General features: G+C 41.1%; 1 protein-coding gene across 2 annotated transcripts; it reads left to right on the forward strand.

The window, feature by feature from the left end:
* The first annotated feature begins 2390 nt into the window (after positions 1–2390).
* SMTNL2 (smoothelin like 2) lies at positions 2391–22117 on the forward strand. Of its 2 annotated transcripts, XM_032988503.2 has the most exons (9): positions 2393–3162; positions 11185–11272; positions 12012–12251; positions 12971–13024; positions 14550–14625; positions 16017–16187; positions 16761–16878; positions 18209–18360; positions 20586–22117. In XM_032988503.2, exons 1-9 carry the CDS (start codon positions 2758–2760, stop codon positions 20710–20712), a joined length of 1431 nt encoding a protein of 476 aa, XP_032844394.1. In that variant the 5' UTR covers positions 2393–2757; the 3' UTR covers positions 20713–22117. The 2 variants fall into 2 exon arrangements, with proteins under 2 accessions (XP_042647664.1, XP_032844394.1); XM_042791730.1 differs by lacking the exon at positions 16761–16878 and having other exon boundaries at positions 2391–3162; positions 20586–20713.
* Positions 22118–23995: the final 1878 nt, after the last annotated feature.

Genomic DNA, 23995 nt, shown 5'->3' on the forward strand with positions numbered 1-23995 from the left:
CATATTAAAGGGAACCTCTGGATCATTCAGAACTTGGCAACCAATATTAACTTATATTTATTTTAGGTCTGTTTTATGCCAGTGATCGAGTAATCACCTGTTTTATCATGTTCCATACATGCTATCTGATAATCTAAGACAATGTAAATCCAAATGCTTGGATATAAATTTGCTTACTGTGTTTACAGGAGTGGGTTCAATTGTTTGAAGTTTAATTTGGATGATTTTGTGGCCTGTTTGATGTGCCAAATTTTCACTCTCAAACCACAGGGAAAACAATTGAGAGCTTAGTACTGCAAATTAAACTATTTTAGACTAGTATCATTGTACTAGAGCACTGTGTTGATGTCAGAGATTTGAGCCACTGGGGGAAAAAAAAAAAAAAAAAAGACATCAACAGATCGGTGCAGATCTGCCAGAACAGCTACACGGGTTTTTGTAAAAATACACATACATAAAACCATTGGCATTGAGTTTTAATGTGAAATAAAGCTTGGAACATTTAATAGATTATGTAATACAGTGTTATTTCCTGTTCCCCAGTCAAAGGAGACAGACTTCTTTCTCCTCTTTCCCCTTTCCCCTTTCCCATCTTTGCAGGAATCTTAATAGACTTGTGGAAGTGTTTCTATTCTCTGCTTAGAAATGAAATATAATGAACTTCCCTGAGCAACACTGAGAAAATGATTATGCCACTGTTGCATACCCTAGCTTTTCTACTGGGTGCAGATCAGTTTTCAAAAGGACTATTCATACTTGCATGAGGATCTGTGACTCGTATTGCTCCAGTCCATAGTTCCTGACCAGGACAACTGAAGGCAGTGGATTTACACATAAGACAAAATGGACAACTTTCGCGCGTTGTATGTTACCATCCTTGGTGGGCACCAGATGGAAAGAAATCAAAACTTATTTATCAAAGCACATGGTGAGCATGTTGGAACTGGGATTTATTTAGAGACAAACTCAAAACTCCTCTATATGTAAATTGAGCATATTTTATTCTAGACTGAAACATTTTTTTTTGTTTTTCCTTAGTTTGATGCCTGGCCATACCATTTCTCAATTACAGTTCTCCAATCAGAACCTTGCCTTAAGACAGCTAAACTGGCTGTTTGAGATGGGCTGTGGAATGTAGTATGTTCCATGGATGCTGGGGTTAAAAGTCAAGGCAGAATTTCTCCAACTCCCTGCTTATTTTAGACTTATAGCCTCACCTATTTGCTGATTCATGTTAAGAGAACAACTGTTGTCAACTGTTAAATGATGACTCCTGTAAGAAAGTAGTCATTATCTTGCAAGGCATTGACATTTTTCTACAGCAGTGTTTCAGTGCTGTAAAACAGGTCCCACAAAAGACCTTGGGGTAAGAGAAGGGGAGGGTAGTAAATGGGAATACATACAGTGGTATTGGGAAAAAGGAAAATATCAGCTGGTATATAGTTACCAGTAGCTTAGACACATGAGTAAATACCACATACAAATGTGCATATGTACAGATGCCCAAAGAAGAGCATAAGTTTGTGCGTACAAAAAATGCAAAAAGCATTAAATTAGTGTGCATCTTTGTCCTACTTCACTCCTGGAGAGTTCTGACACAGATCTGCAGGGATTGTCTCTATAGCCTTCTGCAAACACCTGGGAGTTTAGGTGTGCTTGTAAATGTGTGTATAAGTGAATTAGTTTTGCACATGAATGCAGCATTCATGAGAGAAAGAGGCACTGATTTGGTAATACAGTAAATATTGTATGGTACCAAAAAAGTTGTAGCTACCTGACAGAAACTGCTGAACACACACAGGCTAACTCTGATGGTGTAAAATTGTGTAAAATATCTTCCAGATTTCCTTTTCTTGTGAGGCTTTATGCATGAGGTATTGTCTTGTGCTGCAGTAGGCAATACAGAATAAACCTGAGAGCGTTCGCCATCATGGCTCTGGCTAGTTTGGCAGAAATGCCTATCTCATCCCACGTGCACACACATTGGATCTGCTGATTTGGCAGCTTTGTAATAATGACTATTGAATCACAGCCCACAGTGGGAAGCTCCTGAGCATGAGGTTGAGTATGGTGGGTGTGTGCGTACAAATCTGTGTGCATGAAGGACCATGTGAGCCTTCAGCATGTGAGTCTAAAGGCACACGTGTGGGCACTTCTGTGTTTATCCTCCCCAAAACAATTCTCTTCCCCCTCTGCCTCAGTGCTTCCCCTTGAAGACAGAAGCTGTGCTTACTTTGGAAACACCATCCAGGCAACCCGGGAAAGACCGGCTACTCACCATTCCTCCCCTCCCCACAGCGGCGCCGCGGCCCGCTCCGGGCTGTCTCGCTCCCGCGGCCCCGCCCGCAGCCCATGACGTCCGGCCCTCTCAGGCCTTCAGTGACCTGAGCAGCTGTGAACAAGCCAGTGCCCCCGCCCCTTCTCCCTCCTCTTCCACGGCCGCCTCCTGAAATTACATATCCCCCTTTGCAGGAGCATAAGCTGAGCGGGACAGCCGTTCCGCTCCCGCGCGCGTTCCCTTCCCGTCGCGCTGCCGCGTAGGCCCTGCGGGGCTTTTCCTTCGCACCGCGAGAGCGGGCCGCGGCCCGGCGGCAGCGGGGGCTACCCAGCGCTGCGGCCGAGCTTGGGGGTCGCCGAGAGAGAGGGCGCCGCCGAGGGGAGGAGAGGAGGCGGCGGCAGGGTAGACGGTCGGGCGTCTGCCGCTAGCGGCGTCGGAGCTCCCCGCCTCCCTGGCCGTGCCTGCGGTAAGCGGACGCCATGGCTAGCGAGATCGAGGATCCGAGCAGCCGGGAGGCGCAGACCGTCTGCGAGGCCCTGGGGCGCTACGAGGACACCCTGCGGGGCGCCGTCCGGGAGATCCACGTGGACATTCAGGTGTTCAAGCAGGGGGTAGGCCGGCAGGTGGAGGAGGTGCTGCGCCTCGCCAGCCCCCTGGCACACACGGTCTCTGAACTGCAGCAGGAGAACCGGCGCCTGCGGGCGCAGCTGGAACGCCTGTCTCGTCAGGTGGAGGCCCTCGGTCGGTCGGCGGGGATGCCGGAGGAGTGGGCGGACGAGGCGGCGGGGAGCCCCCTGGCCGCGGGGCCCGGCTCTCCGGGACCAGGTTCAGCCGGCGGCCGGTTCTCTAGCCGCGCCAAGCTAGCGGTCGCTGGCCGGAGCCAAGTAAGTGTTGGCCGCGGCCAGGGAGGTGGCGGGAGGGAGGGCCGGGAGAGTTCATGTGTGAACGCTTCACGGATGTTGCCAGGCTCTGCGCTGGCACGGGGGAGCGTTTAGGGACACGGGGCTTCTCTTTTTACAGTGCAAGGTCAGTGGGCTTTTGGGAGGTGCTCTGAGAAATGGTCTTGGCCCCTGATAACGCCTGGTGATGGTCCTGATTATGGCACTGCTTGGTCAAACCGGGATCTTGGTTAGAGTGATAGCAACCTGTCAGTTAAGTGTGGTTAGAAGTAAGAAGAGAAGCTGAGGCAGTCTCCGCTGTCAATATATGTATATGTATGTGAATATCAGTGTATCCTTTCTGGACCCAATGCAGGGGGATCTGTGGGCCAGCAACACTGTTTGACAGTTAGCAAGTTCACAAAGAATAACAGCTTAGCATATAGCAGGCGGTAACATGTTTTCCTAAGATAGTAACTTAGCATCCTGCAGCGAGTCCATTTTGCTACACAACCACTGTCCTGCAGTGCTGCAGCTTGCTCCTGAGAGGTGGGTCTTGCACAAGCTGTCATGGTCTTCATGGCCTACAGTAGCACAAACACACTCATTCCTCCCAGTGATAAAACTCTGCAGCATAGTGGAGCCTTGTAACTCGGTGCATGGAAACCTCAGTGAGTGGGAAGCTCATCTGGCACTGAGGTGTTTTGTGTAACACTTTCTTTATGTCTGGCTCTATGGAAAGAGTTGAGAGCTCCTGTACAATTCTTGACACCAGGAGGTGGCAGCCAGACAATATACAGTGATTCAGTCACATAAGACTTAGATACTAGAGACATGGCTTTCACAGATGGTAGCCTATTTCCTATAATCTTGATTAAGCCATGTTTTAAGGGGTCTTTAAGACTGTCGGAGCATGAAAAGCTGATCTGTGGTCTATCCAGGCTTTGGGGATGGAAAATAAAAGCACGGAAATGAAATTTCCTCAAAGTTAAATTTGTGGGGAATGAGCAAAGAGCCTGTATTGCATTCCAGGCCTTTTCATTCCTAGTGGCTCAAGAATGGGGGCATAGGACTTCCCACAGCTAGGCAAGTGAAAAAGTAAAGCTCCTGCTTGAATGCATTCTGCCAACGTAGCATTCTGCCAACGTAGTTGTGGCACCGCTGCCTTTTCCCCCACGTGACGAAGGTTACGCACAAATCTGTTCCTTTTTTAATACATGGAGCCATCCACGCTTGTTTGTAATGAGAGGAGCAGAAGTCAGCTGAGTGACATGGAAGGGACAAGGGGGTGTGGTCCCTCACACCATCTCACTTGCTCCAGCAACACTGCTTACATTGCAGTGTGCACTTCACACTCTGTGAAAAGTTTTGCATCGAGGTTATGGCAATATCCAGCTTTAGGTATTGATCTGCCTTAAAGCACAGAATGAGCTTTTGTTTGTATTGAAGCCTTCCCACTTTGCTTTGAGGGTTCAGATAAGATCACTTAAGTACTGATTGTTCTTCAATGCCCTCCCAGCAATTTTCCCCAGAAGGTTAACTCTGGAAGTTGTCCAACATATCTGACCGAGAAGGAATTTCAGTACTCGAGAAGGAATTTCAGTACTCGGAACCATGGGAGATGCAGCTAGAGCTACACACACCAAATGCACGCAGTGAAAACGTGATTTTGCGGGTAAGGCCCTAATGTGGCTGTGCTCAAATGGCTAAAGAGCAAGCCTAGGTCTCTGTGCTGGTCACCTATATTCCCTCTAATGGAGAAAGTGTTCCCTCAGTTGCTTGCAATGTCTGGATATATGACCAAAGCACTTGAAACAGAGCACCATAAATGACACTGTGTGTTTTCAGATAAACAAGTACCTATGATAAAACTGGTGACACTTCTAGCCTTAGTAAATACTTCCATGAGATACAGGGAGGAAATAAATCTGACCTGGAAATAGTAGCGAATCAAGATGTGCTCTTTTGCTCCTGAAAAGATATATTGGTTGCATTCCTTTTTACTGTGTGGTCCATGCATCTTTTATCCTAACAAAAGGCTGGGTTCTGTTACTTTCAACATTTCTAGCAACATACTTGGGATAAAAGATAAGACTACCTCTGCAGTTTGCAGACTAGATACTGGAGACTGAGCATCTTCAGTAGCTGAACTGTTATTTTCTAATATTGCTAGATTATTTTTCAAGGTAATTTGATTGAAAAAAAGTGAAGCCAGAGAGGTCCAAGCATAGTTCAGAAATAAGGACACAAATCTCCTTTTAATTCTAATTTTCAGGCAATCTCTGCTATGCTGTCCTTGAATTCTGGTATACAACAGTCTAAGTGCTGATTTAGGTGGAATTTTAAACGGCCATTAGCCGCTGTGATTTGGAGGTGAGTCCTTCTGGTATTTTGATGCCAAACTTTAATTTGACTTTCTAACCAGGCCATAATCTGAGAGCTGTTGTCACAAAGGTGGAAAATAGGGATGTCTGAAGAATTAATTTTAAAGTGGGATCCTGGAGCCATAGCTGCACTACTGAGGATTATTGTTCACTGAGCAGATTGTTGCTGTTTGTCATTCTTTGCAGTCACTGAGGTCTCTTTCCTACCTGCCTGTGATTGTTAGAAAGGAAGAGTTTTGACCTTTTTTCGTTGGTCAGATCTTACGTTTTGGCAGGAGCTTTATCACTTACGATTTTTTCCGTAGTGTTTGTAGTTGAGCTTTCTGAACAGGGAGGACTAAAAAATACTGTAAGGGTGTTCTGTTTTTATACTGTCAGAAGAGTTTCTCTACAGTGTGGACAGACTCTTAGGTGCTCGTCTGCAGAGAACCTGTCTGCAGTGATATAAGAGCAGAGACACAAACAGCTGGCTATGACCACCTAGGAAGATCTAAACAAATATTACCCGTTGATATTTCTCTATGGTGACCTGATGACACCCAACAGTTAGTCAGCATGGGAGTAACTGCATGAGATGTAATGACCTGAGGTATACAGGCAGGGGGATGAGTGATCCAACAGTGACCTGGAATTACATACTATGATTCTAAACCATCTCTACTCCTATATTTAATAAAAGGAAGTCTGTTAGTTTAATTTCCTTCATATTATTCTCTCTCACTTCCTGCAAGTGTCCTTTTGGAATGGTGGCATTCCAAGCTTGCCTTGATTCTTACCTAGATTATTTTTGTTGCTGTTGCTTGTTTTGTTTTAATTCGCTGTGACATAGCCATGGGCAACTGCTGAAGCTGCCAAAGTAGCATTATTTGCTGCTGTTCATTTCTATCTAGCTTTGCTTCGAAAAAGGTTTTGTGAAAAGTGCTGCTACTGTCTTTCTTAAGAGATTATGCCATGTGTGAGAGCTTTCCTCATGGCAGTCAAGGCTTTTTCTTTAAGCTACAGGATCAGTTACGGATAGAGAATACTTGTGTTATCTGATGGACAGTGGCTTTCTAGTGGGAAGAATTAAGGGGTAAATGTGGTGCAGTTCTTGCTGGCATCTAGCAGCGTTGTTTGCATTTCCTCACATATTTACATCATTCCCCATTTTTGATGTATCAATGATCTCTTTATATGCAGGGATCAGCGTGTCAAATCTTGCCTTGCGGAAGTCAGCGGTGGCTTTGTCATTCACAAAAGTGAAGCATCAATTTAATCCGGCATGTGTAACGAGAGAGGGAAGTACCTCTCACAGATAGAAAGCATTTCTAGATCCTTTGATTTTTATTATGACCCTTTTGATAATTGGTGCTTTTAGTAAAGACTTTGGATGACTGAGATCTCTCATTTGAGAGAGAGGAATGTCATCTGTCTGTCATTCTTCTGCAGTTTGACCTTGTTGCAGGCAAAAGCTTGAAGATATAACAGGCATACGCTGTAGAGGCTCAGAGGGGAAATAAAAATTGTACTTCTTTCTAATCTCATGATCTGATGCTTACTTTTTCTGAATTTGTGGGATTTTCACTACTGAGTTATGATATTTGTCTGTTTTATAGCAGCGCGTCCAGTTATGGATCTCTAAGGTCTAACTGCTTTGCAGTGAAGGAGGAATTCCAGCAGCCCTACAACTATGGAAACTATTATTACCCTGCATTGCATTGAGACTTCTGAGCTACAGAGAGATTAGTTCTAAGAACAAGCCTGAGTAAGACATGCAAAATATTAGCATGAACCTTATTTTCTTCAGTTTCACCAGTTCTCATGTTGTTGTTACGTGAGTTGTACAAACGTGTACTTCTCATTATTAAGAACACATACAGGTAGCTGTCCCTCTGCTATTTACAAGCTACATAGCCAACAATACAGGAAGCATTGTTATACACGTGGGTTTGTCAGAAGCATAACATCTCCAAACAAAGTGGATTTTCAAGTACTTTAGCCTAACACTACTAAATGCACGGTAGAATCTGATCCCAGATCCTCCCAGTGTTTTATTAGCACATAGGCATTCCCTGTCCTCCAGCCTGGTATCAGTTTCTTCCCTGGCGTTGTTAGCCAAAATGTGGTAATCAGATTTGCATAAAATAAGTCAATGCAGCACTTGTTACTGCATTAGGAAGCCAGTTCAGTATGTAGGATGCTACATGATCTTTGCAGTGACTACCTCATTGGACTGTTTTGCTTGTCCCCTGTTCCCCCCTGCCCCCCCCCCCAGCTTATAAATTAGATTTATGTTTACAGTCTACACAGGCATTTGACACATTCAGGTCATAATGACTGACATGAATGACTAATCAGTTCTAACTGTATGCCACAGATACATTCTAGGGAGCTGTTAGCTGTGCTTTATATTTCAGTTCTGGATATGGGTAATAATTGTTGACTAGGATCTCAATTACACTAAATACAGTAATAAAAATTCTGAACCCTGAATCTGCATGGTTTGTGTAATTAACATTTGGTGTAGTTTTCTCAAATTAATGCTGACAGCTAGTGATAACTGAATTTACTCATGCATAGTACCTTCTTGACAATTATAAAAGTTTCAAAAGAATTTATTTCCATGAATTAAAAGATCTGGATACAATGACAGATCCGGTTTAGCAGCAGCATGTCAGACTGTGTGTACAGAAGCATTCCTTGTGAGGATAGCAGATGGTATAAAAATGAGAAATATTTTTGATTATCAGGAGACAAGTTGTTCTTCTGGTGGTGTGTGAAGAAAGTTTACAGCTTTGCAGAAGAACTCTTCGCTCCTTTAGGGCCTGAACTGAGTAACTAACTGAAGAGTGGAGCTTTGTTGAATGTGAGCTCTTCTGAAAACCTGTCTGTAATGAAGCCTCTAAATGGGAGAGATTCCATAAAAATCAGTGGAGCCTAGATAGCTGAATTGTAGTGCTTTTGCTTGTAAGAAAGTTTTAAATGCTGGGAAGGAGTGAGTAGTTCCAGCTTTTCCAATCTAGTTTATTTTACTTTCTTTTTAAATAAGAAAGATAGAGGAAAATTAAAATGAAGCAAAAATTCTCCGTGTTCAGATTGAAATACTGAGCTTCATTAAGGATTTGAATTGTAGACCCTGCAATGTATCTTAAGGCAGGCTAACCTAGTTTTGGAATGGACATTCAAAGTCCCAGCTATCTCGAGTGCACCTGAAATCTTCATTGGGCATCAGTGGAAACCTGTCAGTCTTGTTAACGGGGCTATAAGCAACACTGTGCTAAAAATGTGGTGTTGTGCGTGGTTGGTTGATTTGTTGCTGTTTGGTTTTTTGTTTGGTTGGTTTGTTGGTTTAAAAAAAGCAGCCTCTCGTGCATCTTGGTGGTAAACAGACTAAGGAAAGTCTTGACTCATCATGTAACCTCTGTGCTGTTATCTAGCAGACCATGTCAGTGCATATATAACCCCAGGAAGCTCATTGATTTAGAAAGTAGGCAAGAGAATTAAATGAAAGCTCCTGGCTGAGAAAGCTTTAAAAGTTGTGTTTTCTGAGAATACATTTTCCCCATTTTCAGAAAGTCTCCAGTCCTCTTCTGAACTCTGTATTGTTTTGTTTGAAAATCCTACCCAGGTGATCCTATCTCTTTTCCTCACCTAGCGCAGAAAAAAATGACATGAGAATATGACTCCAGGTTCAAAAAAAGTATACAACCCAATATAATAAAATACACCACCCAAGCTGCGCCTTAAAGACAGTTCATAGTATCTCGGTGTCTTGCTACCATTCCTTTCTGGTTTTTATTGTAGTAAACCTTTGTAAGACGCTTGCTTACAAGGCAGTAAGTCCTCATCTTGAAGTCAAGTAAATGGGGTTTTACCACACTTGAATGGTTTCTCCAAATTCTGCTGTAGTCTTGAAAAGCCTGGATACCAATTGTGATCTGAGAGTGTAGTGCCCAATCTTAAAGTCCAGAGAAGCATTTTCATTGACTTCAGTAGTGTAGGTATGTAGCTCAAATTCTGCTGCTGACACCTGTGTTCCATTGAAATCAGTTGGAGGTTGACACTTAAATATCTAGGAGGATCAGAATCTAAGCCCACAACTGTATACTCTGACAAAATTGTGTTTAGGGTGCCTTACTGTAATATAGTACTTGTTAACAAATTCTTAGCAAGATCTCAGACCATAGTTACCAGGAGTTGACTGAGATTTTTACTTGAAATAATGAAAGTTCTAGTATCAAAACTAATGGATATTAAAACAATCAGTACACTCGGCAGCACCTAGCAAGAATAAACGCTTTTAAAACATCTCCAAGGTGTGTTAATGTTGTTGTCTGGTGTTCTGAATTAAGTTTGGATGAGTGTAAACAGATGCATGGTGAACAGCAGACAAGTTCCAAGAAACTATTTTTGTTGATTTATCTTGAATTGATCGTATAGTTTCTGTATTTTATGAGATATATTTTTCTACCCTATAAATAAATTATTCTAATAATTTGTGATGAAGCTGCGGAATAAGTAAGCAAATTCAAACTACCAGTTTGCTAAATAATTCCTGTGTAGATAAAGCAGAGACAAATTAAGTTACTACATGGATACACCCTGCCTCTTTCCTTTTCTGTTTTGTCCTGTTGTTTTTATACTTACCTGCAGTATAAAATCTTCAGTACCTATCTTCTTTCTGTCTGTTTGTAAAAAATCCAAAAATTGCTTGGATTGAGTTTATAAGAATTTTGGATTATGTTTATAATGGCACATTACAGATTTTTTCTTTTTCCTTTTTTTTTTTTTAATTTTGGCCAATCTGGTAGTTAGAAATCTGCCTGGAATCAATTAAAACTTTTTCATGGACCTTGTTGAATGGGCATTGAACATTGGTGAATTTCACTCTACTTCTTGTATATGGTGCTTCTTGGAAGCTACTTTTTTTTTAGTTAAAGTAACTGTGTGTCTGTGAAGCAGTTTCTTTCTTTAGTTCCTGCAGCCAAAAATCACGTAGTTCCTCATGATTTTTTGCACACACATGAAACAACTGAAAAAAAAAACAAAAAACAAAACAAAACAAAACAAAACAAAAAAAAAAAAAAAAAAAAAAAAAGCACAACACCCCACCAAAAAGAGTTCTTAGCTCATTTTTCTAGATTATATTAGCAAACATTTTGGGAAAAATCAGTGGTTTTCCCAGGAAAAAAAAAATATCCTTACAGAAGTTGCAGATTATGATGCAGCTATAAAGTTCTAGAATTATTTTATGTAATACTTTTACAATATGTTATCAGAATATAATTTTTTTTCTGCAGCAAGTAGAATAAAACCTGCGGAGTATTAAGCGTTTTATGCAACCTCAATCAATCTCACCACTGTTGTGCGGAGTCTTCTGTTTATCACCTTCACAGTGGATGGTGATACCTTTATCTAACAAGAGTGGAAGAGCCCTCCTAGGTGCACACGGTCTGTGAGGACAAGTACATGAAGACTGATACAAGTCCTGCATTGCCAGTGCTCAGTTTCCAGGTTTGGCTCTTGGGGTTAGGTAATTGTTCCCTCCTTGTATTGTGGTTGGTAGCACGAGGAAGATCTATTCTTGGCAGATGTTTCTGGATATTACTCTAACTTTTGCTACTGTTTGAAATTTAGCTGTCATGTCTGTTGTCTGTTCTGACAGAGTGTAGACCTGGATGACCACCACAAACCTGAGTTTAGAAGAGTTTTTAGTTCTTCCATCATTGAAAATGGGCATCAGTCTTCATCAGGTAGGAATAGGGAATAAAATGAAGTAGCACTACTTGTAAAATACCTGATCCTGACAGTCATAGAGCAGCTGTCACGTGTTGGAAGCATTAGAATCTGCTATGGTTTCTGCATGGATACCGTACTGTGGCACCGATACTGTTTAGGTTCCTAATTAGAAGTTTAACTTTTAAACTTTAACTTTATTGTTGAGCATGCACTATGGTGTTTTATAAATTAGAGACTACTACTGTCACATTACCTTGGGTCACTAGTGACAATAAGACCTGCTATTATGGGTGCCATTGTAGCCTTTTGCACTTTACTTGTCTGCTTCCATCATCCTTCAGTGGAGGAAGAACTTACCATCTCCATTTTAGAGAAAAGTGAGGCACACAGCATTTCATAAAACCAGAGAAAGAAAAAGAATGCTGACTCCTAAACCACAGCAGGAGATTGAGGGCAGGGTCTGCACAGAGGAAGAGGAGGAGCTTACCAGATGCAGATGCTAGTGGATTAGTGCTCTGAAGAAGTTGTTCTTGCTGAGATTCATGTAGGACCGGTGTGATCGCTGCAAGGATCACTCACACTAGGGTTGTTTCTGCAGCATGCTGTAAATGGTGTAATGTCCCACTGGGAAAACTAGGTGTAATAATTCCAGTGATTTGTAAATTAAAGTTATCGCATGGAAATTGGTTTGTAACTTTGCTAAAAATCTACAAATAAATTTATTTCCTCTCTGCTTTTCTTTTTATTCATTAGGTCAGACAAAAGTCTCCCATGAATTGACCTCTTTTCACATGTCAGACACTTCCCCTGAAGCCCATGCCCCTGCAGTCACCTTACAGATGCCCCACCTTCCTGTTACTGCAGTAACCAGGATATCAGAGAAGTTTTCAGGAGAGACCATCTGTTCAACAGGAAAAACTAATGCATCTGCTGGCCTGCTGGGACAGAGCAAGAGCAAAAATGCAATGGCAGTGAAAACTTCCAACCAGTCAGGTAAAAGAGTCAAAGATAATTACTTTGCTGAAACTGTGTCCCATTTCTTTACTTCAAGAAACTGGTGCTGTGGGGATTGTCCTGTGACCTAGTGGTAATTATGAAACCTCTCTTCTATGGCTACATATCCCATGGTGGGACACTGATTTAGAACACTGTGGGTCCTAGGTGAAACTTCAGGCTATAGCGTCACATCTGCTGAGAGTTTTTTGCTGCCTAATATAGTTGAGTTCATAGTGCAGCCTATCTTCTAGCACAGTTACTGAATAGCTATCTCTTCAGTGTGGCCAGCTGTTTTAGTGAAATTTGCAGGAGTTCTTAATGCTTTAAGACCTGAGGCCCCTTGAAAAGTCAGGCAGATATTTGGCTAACAGGTTCAACAGTCATTTGGAGGGAGGAATGACTGACAGCAGACTGACACATATACACAAGTCAGAGTGATTGCAAAATCTTATTTATATCAAAATCTAATTAAAAAAAATAATGAAATCTCATTTCGTCTGTACTGAAGTCATTCATCTTTGAGCTGTATTTCATATACATTTAGTGACAGTGACACTTACAGATCAGACTATATATATGGGTCAGAAGTTAGAGAGACACCAGATGGAATTACCAGCAAATCATAGGGATTATTTGCAGATTATTCTTTCAGCTTATTTTATTAAAGCTAAGAATGTAGCAAAGCCTTCCTTTGTCTTTTTTTTCTGCTGCTTCAGTGAAGGCCTGGAATTCAAGTACGGTGAGAACAATGGGTTCATCTGCCGCTGCAGGTGAGTGTTCCTATCAGCATGTCCTTACACAACACAAATTGAGAGGGATTCCATGCTCCATGCTTGGGGGATTCAGAACTGAGTGTGTAGTTTAGATTAGTAGGTACATGGTAATATTACAATTTCTAACAAGACTGCATGCAGATTTAGTTTCACGGGCATCACGGAAACTTGTTCTGCTCAGTCAGTTCAAAGCAAGGGGTACTTATCCTTGCCCAGTGGTGCACCTGTGTACTGTTAGGCAATTTCTGCAGTGGAAACAGGTGCCAGAAAAGTGTGGCAGAACAGTTTGAGTGGTTACGATTTCAGCTCACCAAGTGAAAACTGTGACTGAACGCAAGGCAATGGCAGTTGGAAAGTGGTGGGCCAACCTTATGGATGTTGAAGAAAATTCCTTTGAGTAGAATAGCAGTAAGTAGTCTCCTTCATATATAAATGTGTCAAAGGACAAAATGCCTTAAGGATTTTTGCTTTCAGTTGAAATAGATGAGTTGAGCTCTATCCAAAAGTACTTCTGATTTATGTCATCAAGCTGTTGCTGTCTGCACAACGTACTGGCATTTCACAGTCATCTCAGGTGTCAGTTTAGCAAAAATGTAGCTCATCCAGAATTAGGAATCACACTCCTCCTCAACTTAAAACCTCTGAGATTTGCACAAATATCTGTCAGTTGTTTGTGGTCCCACATTTGTCACATCTGTACGCTGGCATTTACTAGGGTGTTTCATGTGAGAAGTCCAGTTGATCTGGATCCCTTCTATTATGCAGTGGTAAAAGTTCAGCATAGTCAGTGATTTGAACAGTGATCGGGCTGGATTGCTTCTCAGGTTCCAGTCTTCCTTCTTTGTGTATAGAAGGAGCCTTCAATAAATGAGTTGCTGGCTTGTGCAACAAGTTTTGGCTTCCCATTATTTTGCATTTACAGAGCATAGCTGGAGTCCAGAGCTGGGCCCTAAGAGGCAAAGCACAAAAGGAGGGGAGAGGAAGCTGCAAAGTGGTTTCAAGCCACTTTTGCAACCTTAGGAGTCTGTTCTACTTTACAAACTAAAACATTTCCTGGTAGAAACTAGGTAATTTAAATTACACTCTCAATCCTGGCAGACTTCCCAGGACTCCTTGTGTCTGCCATAATGGCTGTTGCACACTGAGCTGTAACACCATTTCTTCCTTTCACTGAAAGGTCCATGACAGTGCACCCTCCTCTGAGGTCTGCACAAGGGCCTGAAATGACCTAGCCTTCCTAATGCAGTTTTATCAAAGGCATCCCCTCACAGCCCTTCCGGGTATGTTTACACCGTCCTCCCTGCGGCACAACAATTTTCCATAGGGATTGACCCCTGGGGAAAATCCCTCCCCCAGCTTGTTAGCTCATACTGGAAGTTAAACTGAGGCCTACAGCTTTTCACTGTGGTGAGTGAAAATCAGTGCACGGTTCTCTATCAGGAAATGGTTTGAAAATGTGTGAGGAGAGGAGATAAAGGAAGTTTCTGCCCTGATGCATCTTGTTTTTCTGGCCTTTATACAGAGAATACCACTTCTGTCACTAAGTCTGTCTCAACGGTGAGCTACGGGACGAGTAGTGGAACCAAAACTGCTGAAAGGTATGCGTTTATCTTGACATATTGTTAGGCCATTGTGGTCAGTATAGTCTCAAGGGACAGGTGTTCTGCTGACTTGCAGAACAAGTGAGTCTCAGATACTGTATTTTAAGCTTGTTAAAAGTTGGGAGCTTTCCTGAGGGCTAAGTGGAACGGAGATGGGAAGGGATAAAAATCTTCTGTAGAGCAGTTTAAAGCAGAGCTAATTGTGGATTTCAGCACTGTTACAATATTAGTAAGTAAAACTCTCGGTGCGAGTGGTGGATTTTTGTTAGGAGCAGCAAGCTGTCAGGCCATTTGAAAACACTTTTAAAAATACTCAGCTGTGTTGAAATTTGTACTTCGGGCTTATTTTTGGAAACCAACATATGACTGTCATCAAATAACTCTAGGCTAGCCAACCTGAGGATTAGTTTGTAGATAAATGCCTTGCTGAGGACTACTACACATTCTTGATTAACTTGGAGTCACAGTTGCTTAGTATAGGATTACATGGTATCACAGTTACTACTGGCATATCCAGTCATCCTCAGCATGCAGAATATCCATCAGGAAAAATGGGAGGGCGGCCAATTTAAATCTCTTAAATTGGGCTTGCATCTGTCTTAAAAATTATCCCAGATTAGGCATTATGTATCTTCTGAGTTAGCTCCAACATCAGCACTTCAGTATTTGAGTCATAATTCACTGAGCACCCTAGAGAACTTGCTGTCAGATCTGACCTCCATCTGCACCAGAAATTAGTGTGTGACGCTGATGTCATTGCTTTTTGCCTCAGTTTCCCCAATTCTCTCATGAGGAATATTTCCAAATGCGATGTGTGACTTACTTCGTTAATGCTGATGAAGTGGTTTGTGGCTGAAATAAACACAAATTAGAATATAATCCTGTATTTCTCGATCAAATTATCAGTTTGCGGTCAGTGAAGCAACACTGACATGAGCTCAGGATTCTATGCACTCTAAGTAAAAATTTCAAAAGTACTTCCTGAATTCACATTCCATTTTTAAGACGTGACTTACCCTCTAGGAACCCCAAAGTTGGAAATTAAAGGGATTTAGTGCTCCTGTGTGGCCACGACTTTTTTTTTTTTTTTTTTTTTTTGGTTTTCTTAAAGGTGTTCAATAGTTGTTCTACTCAGTGCTACAAAGCATTTGTGACTTATCCAGCTATGTCTTATTCGTAAAAGTACCTTAGACTCTTCTATACTTAAGTGCTGTTGTCTCTCAATAAAATTTTGACTTTTAATTAAATTGGTTTTGACTCACTGGATCCTCTTGAAATGGCTGTTTTGGGAGGTTTAGAGTAGGCAACGGGTAGGCCTGCTGACTCCTAGCACTGCGGAGAGTTACTTTTTTGTTTAACCACATACTTTTCATGTTATGCTTCTCCAGTGCCACTGACAGTTACTGTGATGTGACCCCCAGCTCTCACTCCTCTCCTCCCACTGTACGTCGCCAAGTTGAAAGGCGGCGAGAACTGGTGCGGTCTCAGACACTCCCACGGACTACAGGAACACAGGCCAGGAAAGCACTTTTTGAGAAATTTGAACAAGATGCTGGAAAGTATGTCACACTCTTTGTCTCCAGAATTGGTTTGTTAATGGGAAGCTAATTTGTCAGTTATTACCAGCAGAGGATAGCTGGGTGGGAAGACTCTCTCAACATAGGATTTTGAGCTAAGGGACAATGTGAGGTCGTGAACAGATTCGCTGACTTCACAGACTGAGCCCTGGCAATTCACAGCTACAGATTCCTATGGCTTTGGAGTTGTTCAGCTGAAGAAGCAGGTCCCTTTTATCAGGATAGAGTGCTGTGAAAGCTGCCTTCTCCATCATTATGAGAATGGGAATATAGTGACTTCCTGTTGCCATTCACTAAGGACCAAAACCGTGGACTGCTCTTTATGCACCGTGATGGGGGTATGATTTAAATAGAAGAGGGCTTGGAATCCTGGCTTCAGTGAAAGGAAACTATGAGTTTTTCTTGCAGGACCAAGAAGTTGAAGTTTCAGCAATATGTTTCTCAAATATCACCCAGACAGGGACTGACTTGAGCAAGGTTGCATAGATGTTGCTGACAAGTTCAGTTTAAGTTTTTCTAGAATGTAATTTAATCTGGTCTCTGTTAATTTTCCAGAGGAAAAGGAGAATCCAGAGCTAAGCTGAAGAGGTCACAGAGCTTTGCGGTTGCGAGCGCTAGTAGCATTAAACAAATTCTGTTAGACTGGTGTCGCTCAAAAACCATAGGATACAAGGTGAAGACATACTAATGCTTTCAGCTCTCTTCTTCAGGAGAATTTGCCAAAAAAGTGTACTCAAAAAGTGAATGTAAAACATGCTAGACAATGAATTAACTTCCTCAAGGTCATCAAGTTTTGTGTGGGCAATGCAAATGTGGTTTGCATGGGCAGCACTTCAAGACAGTCAGTGATTGCATGAGTGAGACTCTGCATGTCTGTCAAAGCAATGCATTAGTGTTTGTCTGAAAGCCTACGTTTTTGCGCTTATGGGTATAGACTTCAGTATACACTCAAACATTTTTTTCTTAGTTGCAGGCTGTGATTTTTGCATTCTCTTTATATATGGCAAGATCTGAATAGCATTTTGCCAATGCGTGGAGACTATGGCCCTTTTGCTACACAGCAGACCAAAGTACTGGTATTAGACAAGTGAATTTGCAGTAAATGGTTGAGGTTGAATCACACTGTGTTAGTGAGCTAATTTCTATGAGGTAACATCAGTGTAGCCAAAAGAATTCAGCAGTTGAGAGTTTAGTAATTTTACCTGTCCTTAAACTGCAATCGCCAAAGCAATTTCCAGGCGAAATAAATTTTTTTTTAGTTTTTTTTTTTTAATGTGTTTTTCAACATTGTAAAATATGCATTATTATAGCTGAATGTCCACATAAGCAGAACTAAAGAAAATTACTATTACTTGCTTACCAGAAGAGCTGGGGCTTGATTTTCGTATGATGGGAAAAGCAGCATGAGACATGAGACCAAATACGTTTCTTTTCACTATGGCAGCTGAAAATAACAATAAGCATTTGTTCTGAGAATCAGGTTTTGCAGTAGGTGTAATTCTTCCTATACTTCTACCTATCTGTATGTAAACAGGCATTGAATTGGGCCTTACTGAAAAGCAAAGCAAGCAAGCATAGTCTTTATCTAGTGTTATTCACTGCCACAAAATGAACTGTTCTTCAATTATAAATACTTCATAGGGATAAGTAGTGTCCTTAATTTCTGCAGATATTGAGCTGGTGCATTGGACCTGCTCCAGAACTCACTGATGTTGACAAGATTCTTCTCAGTATTTTCAGTGGGCTTTGGATCAGGGACCTTGACTGTGTGTCTGCTTTGCATCTGGGCATTTCAGGAAAAGGGTTTTCATTGCTGAGTGTGATGTTTTTTCTCAGAATACAAATAATGTAATGGATATGCCAATAGGTGAAGAAAAACATAGATCCTATGCTCTGTTGCTCTGGTTAGTGGGAGAGGACAGAAATCTGCAGTGAGCAAAAGCAGCTGCTCTTCCCCGTTCCCCCATGCTGCATTAACATGTATGTTTTTTTCATCATGACAGCACATTGATCTCCAGAACTTCTCCTCAAGCTGGAATGATGGGATGGCATTCTGTGCTCTTGTGCATTCTTTCTTTCCTGAAGCTTTTGATTATAATAAGCTTGACCCATCTAATCGCAAGCAGAACTTTGAGCTGGCCTTCACCATGGCTGAGTAAGTATGACATGAGATCTCTGAAGTGCTTGCAGTTCAAATCTAATGCAGCTGGGCAGCAATAAAGAGTTTAATCATTCTTCTTGTAAATCCTATGTCACTAACTTACATGTGTCATGCCAAAAAAGATAATAAAGCTCTTCATAAAGAATGCACAGAACAGGGGACCAGGCAGTCTAATTTCAGAGGTCACAGCCTTCACACAGTACTTGAGTTTTGCTTTCTCACCTCTGTGATTCTTACCAGCCTTAGCACTGACACACTAAACTTGAGCAGCCTGTCTCGTGAGTTATGTTTGGACAGAACAGGAAAAAACCTCTCCGTGTTTGTTTTTTTTTTGTGTTTTATTATTATTATTATTTATTACTTTGTTCTTGAAGTAATGATTCATTCTTAATGAATTTGCCAGTATCAATCTTAAAAAAATTTGATTTCATAGAGCACAAGGCAATCAGTGTTTACTGATAGTACATAAGAACTGGATATACAACTTGTAGTTTCTTAGCCAATCCCACCTGCTTGGTATCTGATTTGAATTTGAGGCATGTTAATATGTCCATCCAACCTCTCTGGAAAAACAGTGACCTCTAAACAGCAGGGAGCAAGTAGATTAACTTTCGGTATTGGGTTTTGTAGGAGGGTTCCCCTCTGTCTGTACATTGCTTTGGGAGGTTGAATTCAGTGTAATAGAGTTAGAACAAGGCTGAGAGTTTCTCAGTATCTCAACCTGGAAACTGCATTTTTGTAAAATGGAAAGAGCCAATACCCTCAGTCACACTGTGCTGATCTCTTTTTGATGCAGTGTACCAGGCAATTAAATGATAACTTGTTTGTTAAAGTTATTATGAGTATGAACTTGTCAGCTGGAAATAGTTTTTTTTTTTGACTCAGTATCAGTATGATTCTTACTTACTGCTACACAAATCAAACAAAACAGCAAGAACACACCATGGGGTATGCAGCTGGGTTTGGTACAGTCTTTCCAAATACTAACAGAATACACGGCTAAAGCTTCCTGCAGTTTCTGATACAGCTTCAGACACTGGTACCACCACTCTAAAGCTCTCAGTTTCTTTCAGAGCACATTTATTTATTTTTTTATTGTTAAAGAGATAAATGACAGAACTGGATTTTCCATTTGCCATTCCAGAGAAAAGCTTTGAAAATTCTTAGCATCGTGTTGGTTCTCCTTATATCAGCACCTAGCAAAGGAATTCATTTGGCCATGGCAAGGTTTTTATACGCACACATACATGTAAGAAGTTTTGTTGCTTGTCCATGAGTTGGAAGATGCTACAACACTTTTAGGTGGTTGACCTCTAAAGTAAAACTACCTATAATTCTCAAAGGAAAATTGCAGTGTTTTTCTGTCTCAGTTTATGTATGACAGTAAGTATAGGAGAGGACAGAAGACTGCATGCACACAACAGTAAGAAACATTGGGTAAGAGGTATCTACATAAATGATTACTTCATAGCTGTGATGGTCTTTAAACTAACTGTTCTCTTCTAGTGCCAGAAAAGGCTCTTCTCTCAGTAATTGTTGTTCACCTCACTACCAGCTCTGCTGATCAGATTGCTTCCTGCCATCGTGATTTTTCATCTTAGGCCTCAGCAGATCTGTTCCCTTCTTCTGGTCCAGATGTCAGTCAGGCTTCCACTCTCCAACCTGATCTGAGACTGTTGTCCAAATCACTCACACCTTGAAGATATAGGGGTGGTGGAGAACAAACAATCCACAGTCACATGGGTCTTCATTGGCACACCTCATCCCTTCTCGTGTTTTCCCATTCTTTTGGAGCTTCCAAAACCAGAAAAACTGAACCAGAAAAATTCTCAGTTTGCAAACTCGCATGACCCTGCTTACTGAGACTTGGGCAGAGGAATGTGCAATTGGGCTACATGCTACAGATATCATGGATGTGAATGGCAGCCAGTGGAAAAAAAATAAAAAAACAAGAAACCAAAACCCACCCTACAGGGCTTTGGATCAGATCCTGGTATAGAGGAAGAGTGAAAGAACAGGAATATTCCTTGGTCACAAAAATAGTAACCTCTAACCCGAGCCTGACCATTTCATTGTGAAATGAAACGTTGCTGATAAACCTCAGGTTTTCTAAAATGTCTCAGTGATGCTCAAATCAGAGCAGCAAAAGAATCTTGGAAGTAGTTAAATCTAAGGCCTGTAACTCCTGATTTGCTGTACCTGTTTTATTATTGCTACAGGAAAATGGCTCACTGTGATCGTCTGATAGAAGTGGATGACATGATGATGATGGGTCACAAGCCAGATCCCATGTGTGTCTTTACCTATGTCCAGTCCCTATACAATCATCTACGATGCTTTGAATAAAAACATCAACACGTCTCCAGCCAGAAGGGTCAAGTACAGTATGCTAATTGGAAGAGTGACTTTTTGCAAATGGAACGCAGTGTTATTTCTTGCTTTTTACTGTCCCTTTGATTACCTTCAACTACGTGGGTGGCTGACTGCTGAGCAGCGCCCTAAAGTGTTGCTCACATCAGCATGTCAGTAATACAGAAATAGGTTTGAAAAAGACAAAAAACATAGGGAAAGGCAAATGCTGTTGTTCTGGTGGTAGTAGTAGGTTGGATTTTTAATATTCTTGTGTTTAAAGATCACAGGAAGCTAATTTGCTGCTCCTGATTCTGTTAGGCTGGGGACACAGTTTATGCAGTGACAGGTAACTCTGCTACAAAGGTGTTCTCTCTTAAAATGTAGGTAAAACTCCAGAAGATAGCACCTTCAGTTCACTTCTCTGTTGAGCATAGCACAAAAGAAATATCAGATGGACACGGAAAATTCCATGTAGCAAATAATAACCTAGAATACTCAACCACTAGGGCAATATTGCCTCTCTTCCAATCCTATACCCTCCAGCATACATGCATGTGCAACACGCATCAAACAGGCATTGCTCTCTTCTCTTAAAGCAGAAAGATAACATAGCCTCTTAGCTGCTGACTGGGGGTGACAGATATCTACCATGTTACACAATGGCATTTGTCTGTAATGGTCAAATCTAAAGTGATTTGCTAAAGCCTTTACCAGCAGTCTTGAATTAATTTCTTGATCGTGAAGAATAGCAACAACTGGGGTTGTTCTGTGTATGAGATTGTGTGTTTGCGTAATTTAGGATTACAGGAAAGCAAGGAGCTAGCAAGGTATGAAATCCTCTGAACAACTGCAACAGAAGCAAGACTGTAGTGTGCTTTGACCGACTTTGAGCAACTCTCCAGTGTGGACAGGAATGACGTCTTTATGAGTTGTTCAGTCCTCATGCTGACTCTGAGGTGGACAGGCAACATGCCAAAATATGAAAGATGTGGGAGTTTTGAAATGCCTTGGAGTAATTTCTATTTTCAGTTAAATTAGCATTAAAACCACAGTACAGTGGGATTATTCGCGATTTAATGGACAAAAAGGTCATGTGTCACCCTTTGTGGTTTTCTCTGATAAGAGCTTTGTTTTCACAGTGAATGTTAAAACCAAAACCAGTAAAAAAGCATATTTTTAAAAATTATTTCTTCCCTAAGAACAGGCTTACAGAAACTAAAAAGTGAAAGCCATGAGCCTTCTGCACATGCTAGACAATGTTTTTTAACCTGCATTTGTGCTTTTTGTAGATATTTATAAAGATGACTTTGGTTCTGTACTGATGATCATTTATAATAAAATATGTCAAATGCTCTTCAGATTTACTGCTTCTCTTTAGAATGAAGTGACAGATAACGAAGTAAAATCAATGAAAAGAATGCAGAGCTTTTGCTTACCAGAGTTTTGTTGTAGTCATGATGCTGTGTGCTCTGAATTCCAGTTTAAAAAAGTACAGAAGCTCAGTGGCATTTGGAATAGGATTTCAGTTCAGCCTCCCTTTCTAGTGAAGTTTACTTAAGAAACCATGAATGAAGCAACCACTTTGTTAGTAGTCTCAGAAAAAAAAACACCAAAAGCGTATAAAAGGTAAAGCGTAAGTTAACTGCTGAGGGTCTGGATCATCAGGTTCTGTTTGAAGTGTAGCAAGGCTGTTGCTATGACACTAGGGAAGCAGTTTGGAAGACTTTTAAATACACATCTTACTGTAAGTATCTGAAAGACACTTGGTCAAACTAGCAGGATCCTCGGTATTGCTAATCTCACAGCTTTAACTCAAGTGAACAGAGATGGGGTGGTCCGTATTTGTCATACGACTGCCATTGTCTTCAGTGTTTGATTTTCTCTTGAATGACTATAATTCTGAGGAGTAAGTGTGCACCTGTTGCTCCACCAAATGCACTGTAAGGATAAACACACTGTACTTCTGTTTTGGAGAAGTGATCAGAGTAAGCATTATGAGACATCTGTCCGCAACTGGCACGCACAATATACATATTTACATTCTTACAGCAGAATATTTTATTGACTAGCAAAGCCAAGTTCCATCGTAGCTACAACAAGAGGGGCAATACCAGCATTGTACATCACACAGTCCTGGATCATAGATGATTTTCCCATGTGATGAAAGTGCTAAAGACACAGGTAAGTGCTTGGCCAATTTAGGCCTAGTAGCAAATAATGGTATAAAGGAAGTTTGGAACAGTAAAGTTATTGCCAATTCGCCAGGGGGCATTTACATCCTTTCTATAATTTAGCTTTTTTTCACAACTACTCAGAAGCTATTTGTGCAGGTTCTCTAAAATCTTCCCACTTCAGAGAGGTGGTAGTAAGGAAGATACCAACTGACTGCAGGGGAGTGGAAGACTATAAGCTGATTTTAACTGCTGGTGGCTCACATGTAAGATGATGAGGGAGTTGGTGCTATGACATAATTTTAGAAAAAACTACCGCTTTGTGCATTAAGAGTAGTAGTCCAATCTGCATTAATAACCTTGACTATTAGATTGTATGATTAAATTGAAATTGAAGTATGTAATATATGCCCCCTGCTGGATTTTAAAATTAGTTTTTAAAAAATGCAGATTGTGTGCATACATGACAGTAAATGTATTTAGCATGAGTGATAAAGAGAGCAATATATGAAGTCGGCATAGTATATGTTTTGCACAGATGGACTGTTTCCTGGATTTTCTAATGTTTCTGAGCTATATCTACAATTCAGTAATATCTAGAGTGGTTTATTGGCAACTTGATCTGCTTTTAAAGGCTAGATCAATTTGTTCTGTGCAAGATTTTCAAAATAATCTCAGCAGAGACATCACCTACTTCTTAAAATTATGTTTGCATATACCTTCCCACAGCAGGGAAGTCCTCTTCCTTGAAAGTACAATAACTGGATAAATGCCTTTCATCACTTCTCCCTTTGTCTGACATTTCCAATCAAGTGTTTAATCTAAGCGTATGCTCACACTAGTGCATACTCTTTGATACATGTAATTAGGTATAAAACTAGCCCACATGGTTCAACCTGCATCATTAATTTAAACCTTGCCTGGTTTACAGAGATAGTTTTAAAGTATCCAAAATAAAAGTTGGCATTGCTTTATGTAAGGTGCATTTAAAAGCTACTTTTGCCTATGTTAAAATAGTCTAGTTAAAGCCTCAGTGGAGTTAGCGTAGAATCAGAGAGTTTGTGTTGGAAGGGACCTTTAAAGGTCATCTAGTCCAACTCCCCCTG

The sequence above is a fragment of the Tyto alba genome, unplaced genomic scaffold, assembly GCF_018691265.1.
Source record: "Tyto alba isolate M040663 unplaced genomic scaffold, T.alba_DEE_v4.0 Super-Scaffold_19, whole genome shotgun sequence".
Lineage (NCBI taxonomy): Eukaryota > Metazoa > Chordata > Aves > Strigiformes > Tytonidae > Tyto > Tyto alba.

What these genes read in the sequence shown, in the direction of transcription:
- SMTNL2 (XM_032988503.2), top strand. Translation starts at nt 2,758, where the DNA reads ATGGCTAGCGAGATCGAGGATCCGAGCAGCCGGGAGGCGCAGACCGTC. An exon ending in TGGGCATCAGTCTTCATCAG is followed by an intron (nt 11,273 to 12,011) that starts GTAGGAATAGGG and finishes TTTATTCATTAG; the next exon opens with GTCAGACAAAAGTCTCCCAT. An exon ending in GAAAACTTCCAACCAGTCAG is followed by an intron (nt 12,252 to 12,970) that starts GTAAAAGAGTCA and finishes CTGCTGCTTCAG; the next exon opens with TGAAGGCCTGGAATTCAAGT.